This window comes from Silene latifolia, chromosome 2 (assembly GCF_048544455.1).
Source record: "Silene latifolia isolate original U9 population chromosome 2, ASM4854445v1, whole genome shotgun sequence".
NCBI lineage: Eukaryota > Viridiplantae > Streptophyta > Magnoliopsida > Caryophyllales > Caryophyllaceae > Silene > Silene latifolia.
Window position 1 is genome coordinate 100,892,278 of NC_133527.1, and position 19,587 is coordinate 100,911,864.

Here is a 19,587-nt window from a genome sequence, read left to right on the forward strand (position 1 = left end):
GGGCTAACCGGTTGGCCCTTCTGGAGTTTCGCCTCAAAGAAGCGACAGGTATGCTCATAGGTCATGATTCTCGGTGCTTTCGAGAATTCCTTAGTGAGCGTGGTGAAAATCTTGTTTGCACCTTGGGCTATGAAGCGTTTCTGCAAATTGGATTCCATTGCAAAAATGAGTACGTTCTTTATCGCACTTTCCCTTCCATGACGAAATCGCTATACGTGGCGATCTCGTTAGCTCCAGCCGTCGGGGGGCCTGGGTTTGGCGGGATGGGCTCTATCGGATATTTGAGCTTCCCGTCGGCAATGGCAAAGATTCCGTAATGTCGCCTCCCGGTCCGCGAAGTTTGATCCATCATTCTTCGATCCGAGTAGACGATTCATCCGATTCATGAAGATCCGGCCGGACTCACGGTCCAATGTGGCACTTGGCATTGGGTCGTCCGTACGCCATCATTTTGTTATTAGCGTTTAAATGATCGTGATCTACACTTTGAAAAAAAGAAAAAAAAATGAAATAAGCAACTCATCGAGGTGATTTAAGTCTATTTAAAATTCATTTTAACGTGTAGACTCATTGCACTTGAATAATCGATCTACCTCAAGAATTATACAAATGATCCCAAGACTCAATTTCCATAAATTGATAAGCCAACTGTTTGGCTAGTTCTACCGTTAGAACTCTTGGTCGATAGATTTTCGTAAATCCTATCTTTAGTCCACCATAATCACAGGATCGTACGAGTGACCATAGTGTTTAGATAAAATAGGTCAATCAGTTCCAACTTACCCGACGTAGAAGGGGTCATATTATGCCTACCGACGAAGAAGGGATTCATTGGAGTTTGACCTATAAAGACTATTCTCAATTTTTGGTTATACGAGGAAGATCCCATCAACTTAGTTTTAATTCATTTTAAGTGAACGAAAATCTAGCATTACGTGAATGAATTAACTTAGGTGATGGCTTATTAAAACCGTGTGACATCTGTATGTCATAGAAAACTAACGCGTAACCTCTATATGAGTCAGTTTTCATGCAAATATTAGGTGGTTTGGTTTTAGGCGGAATATGATGCAAACTATCGTTACGATGAAAAACATAAAAAAAATGCAAAACGTAAATAAAAGTCCTAGTGTGGCCTATCCTAGCAGAATTAACATAATACAACTTTGGAATCTACCGTTGGACCCGAGAAGCTTGTCTTGATATTTCATCTTTGTTCATGCAGCGGGAGTGAGCATCCGATCTCCATCTTTGGTCTCGTCAAAATTACAATTCAAAAATTACAAAATATAAACCTATTTACATTCTAAATTAAAACTGTAATTACAAGGAAAAAACCAAAACGGAGATGCGAGATCTCAAAATACAACCAAGACCGTGTTCCATCATTACGGTAACACGTTCTACTAAGGCCACACTAAGTTACAACCGTTTGTAAAATTAAATACGTAATAAAAAAACATTCATGGCATTCAAAAGTAACGATAAATAAAAATGCATCAACTAAAACAAAATTTATTAAACCGCTTTTATCAACTTAATTTTAAACCATTACAATCCGTTACTTTAAACCGCTTTAAAATAACTAAATGGTACGTGTGTGAACCGTTTCACAATCAAGCGAGTGTACAAAATCCGTATAATGTACATTTTATGGCCAAAAGGAAAAATAAAACATGGAAAAATAATTTTTCAGCGCTGCCAAAATACTTTACCTCTCGATTGAAAAATAAAACCCTCGTGAAATCGATTTGACAACACAAAACCAATTGCAATTTTGACCTAATTCGTATTAAATTAAGTCTACAATTGACAAAACCTTAACATATTGCTATAAAGACCATTTATAAAACAATATGCAAAAACAAATCGAAAACAAAACCAATCGATCGAGACACTACAGTCCTCGATCGATCGATCGGTCGGCCGATCACTTTACAACAAAGACAGAAGATCGACCTCGATCGATCGATCGTTCGGCCGATCATTACAACAGCACAGAGAAAATCGACGTGAACAACATATCACGGCTTTCAAGGCAAAATGATTGATTCAAATCGTTTTATGAAAATCACGATGAAAAATTTACGTGGCCTCGCTCTGATACCACTTGTAGGGTAATATCCGTATAAAACCCCTTAAAACTAAGGACTATAACGTAATTTATCATGTGATTAATGGTCATAAACGAAAAACAAGAGAAACGATAAAAGAATAAGAATCAACCTCGGGTCCTGTGTAAAATCGGCCTAAGAACAGAAATCAACGCAGATTTCCTCCTAATCGTTGCACCCAAGATCGTCTGAGACTATGCCCCTTGTGCTAGAAATTGCTCTCTGATTGCCTTGCAATATTGAGAGAGCTTTTGTGAGTTTTCTGATGTGAGATCTAGAATTTCAGAGAAAAAAGGCTCCAAAACCCTAATTTTTCTTCAAATGAGAATGATTAGGTCAAAAGGAGAGAAGGACTCTCCTTTTGTTCTATTCGGTCGACCGACCGGTTCCTCAGGGAGGGAGTGGGCTTTCCACTTTCTCCTTATTTAACTCGTGGTCCGACTCGTTTTGCTAAATGTATATGACGGGTTTTTATTATAAATCGTCATCCGTTATCGGATATTTAAAATATCGACTAGTAACATGAACCAGTCGACATATTAATACTTGTCCGACAATGACAATATTGTATAATTAATTAATTCAATATACATTAATTAAATATAACCGTTTATATTCAATTTCCGAATTAACCGCTTAATTCACCTTAGCCAGTATTATTTAATCCGTATTAAATAATTATCTCAACATCGCGTATGACTAATTATTAGTCAATAACTCCGACTAACCGCTTAGTCATATTAGGCATCAACATGACTGTATTTTCATACCGTCACATCTCTCAAACGTATCCTATAGGTGTGACTTTTAGGGACCAGTTGATCACCGCCATCTGTATGACAATAACGTCAAACTTATCTAGCAAGCCAACCGTTATTGATAAACGTGGACCAACTGATAATAATACAAAAATATACCCTTTGATCCTTTTAGAGATTTATATGTCATTTGCACTAACTGTGGAGGACACCAGCCCCAACAAGCTCCCACTTGTCCGTACAAGTGTACGTGCAATAACGTTATCCGCACTAACTGGAGGACACCAGCTCCAACAGCCCCCTCATATACGCACAATGGCTGGCGAGCCTTACAACGCGCAGCGGCTGGCGAGCCCCTTCATATACGCACAATGGCTGGCGAGCCTTACAACGCACAACAGCTGGCGAGCCTTTGTCCGCAAACAATATAAAGATAGAGGACGTATCCCGAAGATTCCTCGGGTATGACACCTCCACACAGCTGGCGAGCCTTTCTCCGCAAACAAGACACAACTCAAGGACATATCCCGAAGATGCCTCAGGTATGATTCCTTCTTATGACTGGCGAGCCTTTATACGTAGTCTAACGGACTTTAAACGACCCGCACGGACAGTCGACAGACTCTAAACAGTTCCCGACGACATGTCCTTGGCTCGTACCCTCGAGTCGCCCTTCCCGACGGCAGGTCCTTGGCCCGAATCCTTTCGAGCCGCCTCGACATCGCTTGGGTCTCCAGGTTGTAATCTTCTATTGACCTGGGGGCTCTACTTTGACTTTCGCCTTGTCCAAGCCTCGGTCAAAGTGGGGGCTCTTTGGATACCCAGTATCTGCTGAGACTCCAATAAACACCCGATGATTATTGGACTACAACATTCTTAGGAATCGCAGCGTTTGATCGACTGTTTGTGTACAACTTTACGTCGGAAAACTTAAAACGATTTCGAAAATAAAACATTTCAAAACTTTTCAAAAGTACCTGGAGTGTTTAATGCATGACGACGGGGTCATAATGACACTAACTAGAGTCAAAACCGACATCGGACCAAAAACCGACTCAAAATTCAAATCGCAACTCCAACAACGAGTCAAACCGAGTCAAACACACAAAACAAAACCATTCAAATGCTTCTATGTTAAGATTTCCCGGAATCTTACATAGTCAAGTACCAAACATGTTCATCCAAATCCTAGGATAGAACAAATCATGATTGCACTTGTGTGAAAGCGACAAGACACCTCGAAGACGTGCTACATGGCTCGCGCCTCTTTGAGCAGCCCAGGTGGCCACGTCGCTCAAAACTCACACAACCACTCATTTTCCTATAAATACCCCTCAAATGCCACCATTTGAAGGTTACGCGAGCATCCACCCCCTCTTTTCTCCCTTAAAATTCTAGACTCGACTTCCTAAGTCACAATCCGACACGTATTTACGACCTACCGATCGTAAACACAAGCCTTACACATTGTTTGGTACCGTCATCATGCATTAAATCACTTGACCGACCATCTCGACCACTACACCATCACTAAACTTAACAAACACTCTTTTTACTTACCAAAACGGTTTTAAACTGAGTTTTTCCGACCAAACGAGTTGATACACTTACGTCGATTTCTCGCCATAAGCCTAGCATGTAAGTATGAGGGTGTAAAATCTTCTTTTATCATGCTTTCATTTGTTTTATGACTATAACATGCTAAAACATGCATAACATGGTCCAAAACATGGGAAGAATGAGCCACAACCGGACTTTTGGTTGAGGCAGAGGCTACTTACATAGCAGATAGGCTCGCGCCTAAAGGACCCTGCCCAGCCTTAAATCCAAACCGTGTTTGGTCTCTTCATCTCCTTTATTTTCATATTTGTAATCGGTTTTACCATTTCAAATATTTTCAAACCATTTTTTTACAAGTTTTAACCATAAAACATTTTTCACCCTTGGTTCCTCATACCATGATGGTTTAATCCGTGTTTCGGTGATAATATTTAGTTAATTACATTTAAAAGGTATTTTAAAGCCTTTTATTTCATTTCTTCACATTTTGGAAGGTATTTTAAAGCCTTTCATCATTTCTTTGCATTTTCAAAACAAATGTATTAGTCACCAACACAAAGTCATCCATGGTTCCACATACCATGTCGGATTTTAATCCGAGTACGATAATGAATGTTGACTAATTATATACAAATGAACTTAAAATAATAAGTTCATAATCATTTTCAAAACTATTCATGTCAAGCTTGCAAAGTCGAAACCGACATCGAATATTGTCAAAACAATGATGATTATTCAAGTCTCGTTCCTCAAATAAATACAAAAGCGGTCTAAACGGCCTTTTCAAAACAAAACGGGTTCAAATACCCATTTTTCAACACGTTTTATAAACGTTTTTCAATGGTCAGAACACGTCTTCCATCGTTGACTGATCCGCGCCTAAACAGGCCACTCCTTTTTCTATTTTTCAAACCAGGGGAGACCCTATTGCATCGCCAACAGGCTCGCGCCTCTTCTGGCTGCCTGATGGAGGGTCTATTCCCTTTCCAGCACTAGTCTAGGACGATCCCGACTTCGGTTAACCCGAATACAGGACGGATCAGATGACTAACTTGCTCATTCAAACACCGTATTTGCAAAATGCCCTACTAAAACAAATGGATCACGTTATGCATCATGAACCTAATTTGGTAAATGGATGTTTAATTTCCGTCTTGCATGCAAATCAACATTAAATCCAACTTGACATCTTATACTTGTTACTTGGATTAAATCAACCGACATAGAACTCTCACATGTTAGGTTTAAACCAATGAATGCGCATTCATGCATTTAAACCGTTTTATCAACTTTTGCATTCAACCAACCAAGATCGATCAGTAAAGGCCGCTACCGCGGGCGGGATTGGGTGTCTTATTAAAGGGCTTCCCAATACGTACCTTCACCTCTTACTCAGAAACTTTGGATAGTGGACGACCTTGTCCAGGGCGTACGAGAGTCATTCTAGAGATAGGATGCTAAAGAGGGACGACTCCTTATCTTTAGTACCTATGTCAAACACTGCTTTGTGCTTCATTTGACCGAGGTATAAAGTGGATTCGAACGGGTTCCAAGCATCCCACAAATGCTTGGTGGCGACTCCGAACATCTCTAATCGTTTCGAAACCCTTGCCGAGACGAAACCGACCGATTTAAAACGATCCGGTCGAAAGCATTTTTACGCCGCCGAGCGTGGCTTTCAAAAGACCACTATACGTCCACATATTGGCTTGGCGTGTAGGTGTCCATGTCCACAAACACACGGGAAGAAAACAATCCTCAAGATAATTAATCAAAAGATGGAAAAGACAACAATTACCAAGAATTCGAAATTTGGAGACCCGGGTACAAAAGGGGTTGGGAAAGGCAAAGTCAGAGTCGATGAGATACAAGTCGATGAAGGCGATGCCCAACCAACAAACATCCTAGATTCAACGCAAGGACAGATCCATAATGAAGCACCAATTCCAAAAACGGCCACAGACGACCGACCCACTATTTTTGTCGGAGAAGACAAATTCGACATCAAGATTTTTAAAGAAAGAATTAAGTGTGGATCTCTCGCCGACCTGTCAAGACGAGAGACCCGCCCATTTGAAGGAATGCTGGGTAGAACACAAGTTAAACATGGAAGAAGACCCAAAAAGATGGAGACAGCGGTAAACCTTTGGCCAATTAAGAAGAAAATCAAAGAAGGTGTCCAAAGGCCAACCTCAAGCAAACAATAGCATTTCGCCAAGGCGTGATCATAAGAAGTCCAAAGAAACAACATTTACGGACATGGTCATGCCATACTAAGGATTGACAGGGACGTCAACCGTTCAAGTGGGGGAGAATGTCACGGTTCACTTATTTCAAGCTCCCGTGACCCTCCAAGGATGCTTATGGTAGCTCACACAAAGCATACAAGCATATTCGAAGTCTATACTAGCTCCGGGCAGCTCAACAACAGTTCACTCCAGCTCACGACAAGCTCTCTCAAGTGTACTCAGCTCACTCCTAGTCAGGGCAGCTCATTCTCAGTTGAGGTTAGCTGGGTCAGCTACTATGAAGTCCACAAGTCCATATATGCCGAAGAGATGCGAGTATGCCAAGAGATGCGACCAAGGGTCGTGTATTAATTCCCTTGTCCACATACATCCTCTCTAAATAACTACCATACATCCCCCTTATTCATCCTTATCCATTCCCTCTCTCACACACCAAGTACATCCCCCTTTGATGGAATATTCCCATAAGAGAGAGAAGGATATACATCCCCCTTGATAGATGCATTCCCCTTGTTTGTGTCTATCCAAAAACATCCCCCTTATACACTCCTTTTGGCGCCACAATTGAAGGGACACAATGGTTCACCCCTCCAACCTTTACCGCCAAACCCAAGGGGAACGAAGGTCACAACCCTTCGTCCCATACATCCCATTTGGACACTACCCATGAAGAGGAACAAGGAGATCCATCTCCCCTTATTCACACCATTTCCCAAGAGGCACGAAGGAGGCACCCCTTCGCCTATAACCACCATATTTCTAGGCCTATAAATAGGAAGGCATTAGGCCTTAGTTTATTCATTGAGTTTTTATTCAATCATTCACTTTTATTATCCAAATACTCATATATTTACAAGTATTGTATCCCTACAATCTTGTAACAATCTTGTAGTCATTCTCTTGTAAAACATTACTTATTCTATTGTAATACTTTGCGATGTTTCCGCACATCTATTGTTTCGCATTGTCATTACGAGCCATATTCTTCCGAGTGATACTCGTGTGTTGGTTTTGCCTGACTTACGTTAAGATTCTCGCCTTGACAAGAGTGGCACACGCCCTATTTCCTACCCGAAGAAATAACGACGTGACAACATGCTCGTGCTAAAGGCAACTCGAACACTAATTGAAGACGCATTTCTTTAAGTCTGTTATTGGTCCTTCAAATCGAGAGGTCGGGAATTTGTCATACGATTTGTTAAACACAATATAAGTACTCCAAAACTCTGCAATGATAATTGCTAACAAATATGTTGGTGAACTGTGGGTTCCAATATGAATTTATCTATTTTTTAATGTGTTTTAATTAATTAATTCACACATTTGTCTTGAAAGTTGATTAAGATAGCATAATTAGTTGTCAAAGCTTAAAAATATTTTATCTTAATGTTTTCTCACGTTTTCAATAAAGCCTTCTCGTAAAAATATTTTAACAATGTTTTCGGTTATGTTAGTTGGTGCTATTTGAACTGTTCCTTTTCTATTCATGTCCGCATTTCGTATCGACGTTATTATATCAGCAATAATGTTCCTTTTCTATTCGTGTCAACATTTCGTATCAACTTATTATATCAGCAATAGTGTCCCTACCCATAATGAACTAAAATCCGCGATGTTAGTTGTAAATAGAAAAAAAAATTCTCATGAATATACAAGAAAAAAGAGTTAGTTTGGTTACCAAATTATATGAGTTACAATTGCGTATTTTACTATATTTCTCTTTGTTTATTACAATTTAAAATTTGGAGCAAATTAAATAACACTATTAAACCAATTTTTATACTATAAGGGTCTCATGAAATATTAGTATTTTTGAAACCGCGGTTGGTAGTTTGGTATTAAATATTGAGATAATTGCAAACAAAATTCTTCATATATTCACCTTATAATTAAGCACGCTTTTCTTTTCCAACCTTGACTATTCTCCCCAAAACTGAATAATCTATAAAATTGAGATTCTCTATTTTTAATGCAATGAAATTCATAGGACGTAACACTATTTATGACATTACAAACAACTTCTTAGTTCTAAGATTAATGGTAATTGAAGCAGGAGTTAAAAAAAAAAAAAATTGTGAGAAAATAGTTATTTTGATTGAGAAAAGAGAAATAAGACAACAATTATTTATTTTGGGTATTCACATAATGTACATCAACTAACCATTCAAAATTTCAAACAATAACCCCAAAAAAAAAAATGAAAATCTGATCCAAGTTGTACCACTCTTTCTCGACTTGACCATCATCTGTATTCTTGCTATGTAGCAACAACTCCCCCTTTGAAATAGTGCACGGGTGCAAAAACTAGTTTAAATTCAAAAGGGGTTATGAGATGAGACTAAACGATAATGATGTCTTCCTAAATGATCTAACAGTACATTAAATATTCCAAGTTTCTTGCATTATTTTTTGATACGAAATTACTATCCATATAGAATTACTTGTCAAAGAAACGACAATATTAAGCCCAATACCTCTGTCGTCGAAGAGAGGACAAAGGGGTCAAGTGTACACAGCCTCACCCATATTTAATACAAAGAGAGACTATTTACGGATATCAATGAAAGTAATAAAAAAAATTATAACTAATTTGGGGACAAGAAATGGACCCTTGCGAGCTGGTACTCTTTTCCAGCAATCCAAACACCAGTTTGTGACCACTGCACATCCTCCCAATCAAGATTCTCCTCCAACACCTGTTTGAAAGCACAACATTATAGGCTTGTAGCAATTACATTACACTATATACGGTCAATAAGACAACGGACTGCCCTTAAATATGCACTCAAAAGTAGTGACAATCAAGGATAATTATAAGCTTTAACCGCCATGGTCTTTCACTTTCCTCACTAATCCAAAATGATGAGATACGCTAGCTGTATAGTACATGTTAGCATAGGTCTCTTTCCTTGATAATAATTATTTAAAAAAAAAGGCTCTAACCGCCATACACAAAAGATCTTATTCCTTGTTTGGATGAAAGGATAGGGAGACTAGACAATTGTCCCTGTTTAGATAGTAAGTTGAGTTTAAAAGTAATTGAAGGGTGCGAAAAGCAGGGAGACACTTAGTCTCTTAGAAGCCAAATTAAAATATTTCAAAGACCGCAATTATAAAATATTCACTTGTTTTATACTTCTATGACAACCATTCAATTTAATAATTGTAGTTAGGGTTTATAAAATTAGGCGTAAATTGTTTGCAGAAAAAAGTTGATGATGATGTCAGAGTACTCTCATTCTTCATGTGAAGGGCCACGAAAGTACTTTGGTGGCATCCCCGTTCGTCTTCTCAAGTCTTGTTCTCACGACCAACCGGAAAGAAGGTTCAAAGCTTGCACATTCTACAAATTCCCAACACTAATTTTTGTGGTTGTAAGTTTTTGTGATTGTAATTTTCAAAGTGAGTGGCGAAAGGATGTTATCAATCAATTAATCAATGAAAAGAAGCTACTGAGAAGTGAAGGATCAACTTTGAATGAAGATGACAAGTTCCTTACAAGGAGGAAAAAGGGATGCGTGATATTGAAATCTGATGTCCTTATTTTGTCTAAAGATCAAATAATTGCTTATAGCTAGGGTTTGTTAGGAAATATAGAGAGAATGGGAAAAGTTAGCAAAGGGCTTCCAGGAAACGTGTTGGTTTTGAGAGGTAAGAGTCAATATTTTTGTGTTTGTTTGATGAGGGGGGTTGATAAGGTAAGGGTAAAATAAGTTTTTTACCAATTTCTGATTGGAAATATTATAAGGGAATTAAATATTTAAAGAATTTTCATAAGATAATAAAACTTTAATCTTGTATAAAAGGTACTCAATAGTTTTTAACAATTTTTTTGTATTTAGTGTAAACAAGAACTACAATTAGCGCATAGACTGAAAAGGGACCCTCTAAGGTCTGATGAGGAGTGAGAAGAGGTTACCTCAACATGATCTGAAGGCAATGGGATCCCAATTGATCGCATAACCTTCTGAGGCAGCGGTTTCTTGCACTTTGACCACCGGAACATATCTACAACCATGTTATCACCATCTGCCATGATTCGGTCTCCGTTCATAGAAGCTACATGGTTCTGAGGATTTCCTGTCTCTGCTTCATGTGTCTCTGACACGTGCAAATTTTTCACTACCTTCTCGGTAGCAAAGCAAAGTTCATACCTGCATTCAACAACACACATAATTGAGGAATTACTATCTCATTTGCTCATCAATTCAAAAGGTTTTCAATCATACAAATCGCAAGTAGCTAACTATGAATTGCCAATTCCAACACAGTACCTGCATGAATGAGTCTCTAGATAGAGAACTTCACCCTTCTTCAAACGGGCAGATGTATACATGGGCTTTTTTAAGCCCTTGTCAGCTACAATGCTAATGCTATACTTAATCCTGAAAAAAGAAAATAATTAGTATGGAGTCACAAACAATATTAATAATAATTCAAAAAAAAAAAAAAAGTAATCAGGCCGTAGAAGGTAATGGCTAATAGAGAGGTACAAATTACATAATGGAGCACAGTAACAGGCATTAGTGCATTACTTCAATTTTGGAAAGATGAAGGTGAAAAAGGATGTTAGAAGGAAATTATAAGCATCAAAAGGCAACTGCAAACATCATATCCAAAACTCCGATAATAATCTGATTATAGCGTAGATAATAATAAAAACATCACCATATTAGATACGGAGTATCAGTTTGTCAACCTTCTTCAGAAAGCCATGAAACAAAAGAACACATATAAACTGATTTTACTTGATACTCAATGATTTCATCATAACTTATTCGCCTTGAAATTATATTTGGAAGTTCTACAAAAATTAATTGGATCGCAAATAAAAAAGGTAGTAGTCTACAGTGACAAAGTGACAGACTCGATAAGTCAAGGCTTTGGCAACGCGAACTCAAATCAACTGGATAACCATACATAAGGCTAGAGGATCGAGTAATCCACTAATATATATTTGTACATACCAGGGTTCATTACAGAGATTATATTGTATGGTCACTTCACGTACAAATCTTTGCTGCCGCAATGCATTCTGGAAAAAGAAAAAGAACAGAAGGGAAAGTATTCTTCAGAATAAAGATCAGTCAAACCAAGGCTTCTCAGGCACTGTGGCACAAATCATCTAGGAAAATTTTTAGATTTTTTGCAAGACAACCATAAAAGAAACAGCTGCGCTGAACTTGAACATTAATATGAGTGCTTCACATATTTCTGCATTACAGAAAATAAAAGTCCTCTCAAAATGACAATGTTCTGAAAACTCCATAAATACTGTGATAAAATCATAAAAACAGTAGATGTGTCTCAGTCTCACATGAGTCCATTTTTGCTCTTTGAATTGAATCTAAAATACCCTGAGGATTGTGCATCCACAATTCAAAACACAAGACCACACACAGAGTAAACAGATACTGCATAACTCTGTGTAAAGTATAAACTAAATGTTCAAATCCTCCCAAGCCTGACCACTGTAGTACTTGTTCAGGTTATTTATAACCTTCATTTGCATACAGCATAAGATCAAATATTCAAATAAATATTTAGCACACCCCCTTACTTTGTATCTGAAAAATCTTATTTGAAGAAATGAGAAGGAAAGTGGATATCTGTTTGGAACGGTTGCCATTGGAAAAGTTTAAGATGAGTAAAGAGCACAAAATGGGAAAGTACTTCACTTCAATCCATTCATGCAGGATTTTAATAGAAGCACAGGGAACTCTCAGTATGTTGCCACTTAACTACTTGTTTACGTTCCTTAGAATTTTAGGGAATGTATACACTGCTCAGGGAACTCTCAGTTTGTATCCCCTTCACTACTTTTTTCCTTCCTTAAAATTTTAGGGAACGTATTCACTGCTCAGCCCTCAATAATACGTATAGTTAACTAAACTTGTATAAGGCCTTACCATAAGGTTGTGGTCAAAGCTGTGACTAGGATTAAGAAAGGGTGATTTTAAGAGAGAAAAATTGAACTAGAAGGTGAAAGGCTTCGCCTTGCAATATATTATGCTAGTTATCAAGCCTGACTCCACGCTCTTTTTATTTGAAACTCATTGTTTTAACTTTTAACTTAATCTTGTAAATTCCATCGTGGCTACATCTCACTGCACCATTAATCTTGTAAACTCCTATGAGGCTACATCCTAGGCTCTTTTCTTTTTCAACTGAAAAAGTGTCTGAACTGAACTAAACTTAATGGAGCTGAACTGAACTGAACTTAATGGAGTTGAACTGAAGTGAAGTAAGAGTTAATTTTTGAAGAAAAGAGCTGAACTGAACTGAACTTAATGAAGCTAAACTGAATAGAACTGAATTGAAATGAGCTGAAATTAAGTCCAAAAGAACAGGGCTAAAATATCTCATAGAAATGTTTTCTTCCTAGTTTGTCATTTATTGTAGAAGATACAACATGAAGTCCAAACCATATATCCAGTGACTAATTTAACAGACAAATACAAAGAAACTATGTGGCTGGTATTTACCGAGGCTGCGGCTCTAGTGGTCATTGTGCGCTCCACTGCAACTGGGGCCAATGTAGGCTCGATTGTTGATGTGTGTGTGAGGCACGGTTCAAGATCAATGGTTCCTCCTCCTTTCTGAAATAAACAAAAGAAAAAACAGTCACAAACATGAAACGAAAATATGATGCAAGCAAAAGGCTAAGAAGATTATGGCCATACACTTTAGGCAAAAGGAAAACACACACTACGAGGCATAAATCTCAGATAAATTACGACCTTATTCTTATAGCTTTTAGAATTTTATATCACTGGGATTTAATGCTCTTCAAATTGGAATGCGTGTCCTAATTGGTAGTATTGATATCAGAAAAGATACAATCTGGAACTACAATCAATTTGGAGGTAGTGAAACAGAATCTTGGAATTCATTCAAATCAAACCCATATATTTGAAAATGGTATCATATCAATAATACCTCATATCCAAAAAAGACATCTATAAAGGGATCTCACAGAATGTTCATCTCCTATATGTGAAAAGTACATTATGGTAAATTGTTTAAAAGATTTCTCTATGAGAGAAGTACATTATGGTAATATTCCTCCGATTATCCTCAAAACTGGGAAAAAATCGATGCCTATTTATAGGTTGTTCAAGATATGAAAGGGGAAAAAAAAAAAGAGACAAAACAAAATCCTGTTCCAATATCTACTGAAATCGCCTTCCTCGACCTATATTAATTTTCCATCAGATTTTTTGTTCTTTAGTCTCATGTTTGGAGTAAGTGATAATGATGAAGGGCAAGAAGATGGCGCAGCGGAGTCTTCTTTAGAGGATAAAACCTCTTCCCCAACTTGTCACTCGCGACAGTAGGTGTTTGATTGAAGTATGCCAGTTTGCTAACTGTAGCTCCTTGCACTTAGAAGTAGGTAACAGAAGAGGGGGGGATTGTTGCACTACGCTAAAACCTGAGTCCCCACGTCCACTTTTTTTCTTCTAAACCTAAATGACAGGCCATGTTAGAAACAGGCCTAACAATCAAGGATCTGAAGACGATTCTGAATGATGAAAGAATAAATATTACTTAACAGTGCAAAAAAAATGCCATAGCAACCTTCAAATCTGTCTTTTCTCTTGGAATATTATTTTCCCATATGGAAACAGGCATGGGAATAAAAGTTCAATCAGTTCAAACCTTCAAAATGCAGCACCGTTCAACACGGTAGCTACAGCCGATTGCAGCCCCCCAAGCACGAGATCGAACGTTGTTTCTCAGAGTTGACACATAACCTTCAAAAAATGCCAAATTAATTCCTTAGAGACAGCAACAAATAATAATGTTAAGATATAAAGTTCTATCATTTCTGAACATAAAATGATCAAGACCCTGGAAACAACCCCTAATCCCAAAAGGTAAAAGGATCAAAGTTGTGAGTAGGATGAAGGTAAAATATAAGAAACTTCTACGACTAAGATTAGAGCTGATGTAGTCAGATAGAAGCAGACAAAAAGCTGCTCACTAATGAAGTAAAACCAAATCAAGAGAGCAAGTGTCACTTCAGGAATGTATGCGTTGACGGAAAGCAGCTAGCATAGTAAACAATAGATAACTGACAAACAGATTTGGAAGAGAGCATGACGAACAACACAAAAAATGGATCCCATACGCTCATACAGGTAGTGTGCAAAAACATTCATGTCTGCTCAGTTTTAGCTCTAAATTATACGCTCATACTACTCATATACGTAATATTTTAACATTTTCAAGTGTTGACTTACTATCCTGGCGAGGTAGAATTCGTATTGTTGCACGTAACTCCTGGATAGCTGCCGGCGGGGGAGATGCCGTCGGCCGACAATAGCCTGTGTGCATGAGAACTGGAACGAATGTATTTCTACATCAGTAACCCATCTGATAATATTCGTACAGAGTAGATCACTACTTGAACACGACATACCAGCAACAAGATCTGAATCATCGGTATATATGTCTGTCCCCCAAAGCTGTCCACCCCTGACCTGATTACAAAGCAAGTTAAAAACAAAAACATAACATTAGTAAACATGCTGAACAGAGGATGTTATCAGTCACCATATTCTGAGAAGATAACAATGAAATAATATATATTCTTTTTTCTCGGAGAAAGAAAATATCATATTAGTCAGAACCATTAAGATGGAGTTTTTGGATTTCAAAATCACCCCTAGAATCTAGATGCAGAAAACACTTAATAACAAATCATTTCACATCTATGACAAACAGTATGTGCAAAACAGCAAATGACAATTTCGACAATGCAACAGACCGACCCCTGCCTTTTACAACAAGAATACAAGTTATGAGTTACTTATCAACACATTATTCCCTGGATCAAATATCAGATACTTTAGGGAAAATGCAAAACTATTTATACATTATATCAAAGACATGAGAATTTTATGAAACCGTGCAGTCTTTTAGAAAAAAGGTTACCACATAGCATAAGACAGGGAGCGGTAAATGCGTAGCTATGTTGATAAGAATGAGATTTAAAGAGTTAGGAGTCCGAGGACTCGAGACGAGGGCGGATTTTTCGACTTTCGTGTACTTGCAATGGCCAAAAAACTAATATTTCTAATTTACAAATGTATCATATGACATATCATCATCCCTCCACATAAAGAGGCTTTCACACCAAGTACGGTAACGAGGGATCGTAGTACAACTTTCGTTGTAATTTATAATGCAAAACACTCTTGACTTATACTTGCCTGTCGATTAGTTGCAGTAACATGCTCTGCTGGAATTCGAATTTCCAATGTGGGGCCATTATAAAGATTATCGCTGGTTTTATTCGCCTGTGATGATTCATATTCTTTCCACAATTTTGTCAATTCTTGCAAGCATTCACCCACTTTATAAACAGTAGACACCTCAGGTTTACCTGCAGCAGAAGGTTAAATGGCTACGAATACATAACGTAGAAAAATATCAGGGTTCAAATTAGTTAAAATGCATACTAGACTTAGCGCCTTCACAAGACCATGGTAATTTAAAGAAGAAAGAAAAAGAAAAGGATGTTCCTTGGTTTCCATAAGCTTCAAAATTTAAAAAATAAATACGCAGATCCACGAGCACCAAGGCATTATAATAGTATTGAAAACATTTGGGCAAACTTATCAGAGGAGAAGAGAGGATTTTATGAGGATCAAGTAGGCATTAAGCATGGGGCCACAAACAACACAGAAGAATAGACGTTTGACGTCGGAAAAGGACGTTGGCGGTGAGGGGAACATCTATATCATATTCAAATGCAATAATTTCATACCTTGAGACCTGAAAGAAAGCAAAACGGCAAAAAAAAATATCAGCAAAATTACATAGAGAGAAGGGGAGAAAAATTAATTGCTCAAGGAAAAGCAACAAAATAGAAACTAAATGTACATTAGTGATCAGCAAATCAATTGGAGAGTTAGCCCCTAAGGCTTTCTAAAAGCAGAGACATTTTACCCAATGAGACATACACCAACTTTGTCCACTCATAGATCACCCTGACCCAGTCCAATTAAATGAATTTTACGACGAATTAATTAAAACCAAGCTTTTAGACTTTATTGTTCATTGATGTGCATGATGCATCACCACATAACAAGAAGTAAAAAGAGCCCTATAGATAATGATTCCATAATATCGTGTTCTTTCTTATCAAGTCACTCCCATGCCCCACATCATTACCATGATCGACGGATTCAATATGAAAGAAGCCACATGCAATACATAATATAGAGTGTCTAAATGTGTGATAAATAAAATTTAAACAAGCGCCAAGCTAGAATGCACTGGAATCGATTCGCAATTCGTTAAGGCAGAGCAGATCCGGTCACCAAGATCACCACAAAATAATATGGAAAAAGAGCCTCCTATATCTCCAACGTTTTGGACAAGATACTAGAGAATATTCATAAGTCCTGCCCTTTCTGTATTTATTCAAAATTGCCACCTTTATATTTTTTTTCAGAACTCCCTCTTTTTAAGAACATTACCTCCAAACTCCCACCAAAAGCCCACTTTTGCTAAATTGACGATAATTTCAATGAATATCAATCCTTAACATTCTCACTTTTGCCCAAACCTAAATGATAATTCATGATCGATATTGGCTAAAAAAGATTTCAGCGGGAGGTTTGGATGAAGTGTTAGAAAAGATGGAAGTTTTGAAAACAAGTTATAGAAAGGAAGAGTTTTGAAAAATGAGCTATAGAAAACTAGGGGGTAGTGAACTACTCTCTAGTTACACAGCACCCTGACCCTTGTAACACCATTTTCTTAAATTTAGAAAATTAAATAGCCCTAATTAATCAGACTTTTACCTTTTAGGCTTTTAGCTTAATAAACCATTGAGTTAATAATGAGAAAGCATTGAAACAACCTGAATGAAGAACAGTATAAATACGTAAACATAGTAAGCAATAAAGATTTAGCTTACCCCTCGGCATCTTGCCCACGAGACTTAAAGCGTGGATCACGATTGCCAACCTGAGGACTCCCTCTTGCGCGAAGCATCCTCTTTTTCTGTTGAACCCCATAGCTAAAGGCATCTCTTTCTTTGTCTGTGCCCTCACCAACATCAGCCACTCTATCATCTGACTCTTTCTCATAACATCTGCGCTTCTCAGGCCTTTCGCCTTCCACATCACCGTCTCTTTCTTTTCTCCTCTCCTTAGCTTCTCTTTCCAAATTCCTCCAGGAATCAGACGGTTTTTTAGATTCCAAAGTAATATTTTCCGGCAGTGACGGCTTGTCTAGTACATCTTTCTCGTTAAGGTAACCCTCTCTTTCCGCAATATTCTTCCCTTCTTTGTCAACCTGATCCTTTTCTCTTTCTTTTAATCTTTCCTTCTCTTTCACGGCATCTTTTTTCTCCCTCTCCCAACGGTCAGAATCTCTCTCTTCTCTTACCCCTTCCTTGTATTCATGAGTACTACTACTGCCAGATTGCAAGTTACTCCTATAATCACTCTTGTCTTTATCATTTTCCGACCAATCATAATGCTTTCCTTCCTTCCGTTTTCTGTCCTTACATTTTTCATCAGCTTTTGAATCCACTATGTTCTCTCCCACAGCCTCATTTCCTTCAACACGTTCCTTCATCACATTCACAGAACTTGTAACATTTTCCTTGGTGGAAGCTTCATATTTAGCACGCAGTTGTGAACTATTCCAAGTTCCAGAAATCCCGCCTCCACCTAGAATATCAGGATGTCTTTTTACCCGATGCGGATCTTTCCAGTTTGGATGTGCTCCCGCTACAACGCCTACAAGAACATCCTTTTCCGCCTTCACTTCACTCTTCGAATCATTACTCCTGTCTCTCTCATACTTGACCTCTTTACTATCGTCCACCTTGTTTTCCACCCTCCCCTCCTTGTCAATCTTACCACTCTGATGATTCGCATCCCTGGACTCAGCTTTCACTTCCCTATTCTCCACACCCTTACTCTCCCTAGTCTCCTTAGAATCCCTCAACTCTGTCCTAACCTCTGGCCCACCAACAGGATGACTAGCATGGGGAGAATGGGAATCAGTGACCGCCACTGACGGTATTCTATACATGGAATGCAAAGGCGATTTTCTCTCCCCGTCCCGTGAATCAGGCCTGGGAAGCCGACGGTTATCATTAACCGGGCTATAAGTACCCCAAGGGTGAGCATGAGGCTCCTTCTCACCACCCCCATAATGCGGCTGGAGTGTGGAAGACGACGAATGACCGCCTTCCTCTTGTGGACCCCGTTTCGGAGTAGCACTCATTTCTTAACAAATACTAGTTAAAACCTTATATACACTCTCCTAACCTAATATCCCTGCTATAACACAACAATTCCAATATGATTACACTCAAATTCACAAATCTCATAAAAACTAACCAACTTTGTTCACAAAACACGCCTGAAAACAGAAAATCAACAAGAAATGAATAAATTAAATGCGGTAAATACATAATACTAAAAACCCGTTAATCCTCAAAATTAACACATGCAACGCAATCATAAAATTCATAATCACATGACAATTAATTAACAACAGAAAAATCCTAAATTGAAGATTAACAAATAAAAAAAAAAGTAAGAAGTAAGTGAATTAGGGTAAATGTAAGTGAAATAAGATGAATAGAAATGATAATTAAACAAAATGCGAAGTACAAATTCGGAAAGAAGAGAAAAGTACCTGGAGTGCAAGAACCCTAGATTTGATTGAATTTAGAGGGTACGTATAGAAAAAAAAAATAAGAGAAAATTGGGTCGATTTTAGTTTAAAGGAGGCGTTATTTTTTGGCATAACCGTATGCATCAACTAATGTGCAAGAAAAAGGAGGAGATGACGAATGTGAGGATGTTTGATTTGGGAATTTGTAATGGATTCTAATTATTTTATTAGTGTTTGGTTGGGTATTTTGAAATGGAG

The 19,587-nt window shown here is 37.9% G+C and overlaps 1 protein-coding gene across 1 annotated transcript; it reads right to left on the minus strand.

The window, feature by feature from the left end:
• Window positions 1-9,043: 9,043 nt before the first annotated feature.
• LOC141642868 (uncharacterized) lies at window positions 9,044-19,546 on the minus strand. Its single transcript, XM_074451835.1, has 12 exons — window positions 19,351-19,546; window positions 17,612-19,071; window positions 16,454-16,461; window positions 15,897-16,069; window positions 15,104-15,164; window positions 14,925-15,023; window positions 14,341-14,435; window positions 13,167-13,280; window positions 11,649-11,716; window positions 10,956-11,066; window positions 10,601-10,835; window positions 9,044-9,377 (listed from the first exon to the last, which is right to left on the minus strand). Exons 2-12 carry the CDS (start codon window positions 18,931-18,933, stop codon window positions 9,267-9,269), a joined length of 2,397 nt encoding a protein of 798 aa, XP_074307936.1. The 5' UTR covers window positions 18,934-19,071; window positions 19,351-19,546; the 3' UTR covers window positions 9,044-9,266.
• Window positions 19,547-19,587: the final 41 nt, after the last annotated feature.

Excerpts from the sequence above, each read along its gene's own strand:
- LOC141642868 (XM_074451835.1), bottom strand. The coding sequence starts at position 18,933 with ATGAGTGCTACTCCGAAACGGGGTCCACAAGAGGAAGGCGGTCATTCG. Across the intron at positions 15,165-15,896 it reads TTACTGCAACTAATCGACAG|GTCAGGGGTGGACAGCTTTG; the intron begins GCAAGTATAAGT and ends CTTTGTAATCAG. Across the intron at positions 11,717-13,166 it reads CCACTAGAGCCGCAGCCTCG|AATGCATTGCGGCAGCAAAG; the intron begins GTAAATACCAGC and ends TTCTTTTTCCAG.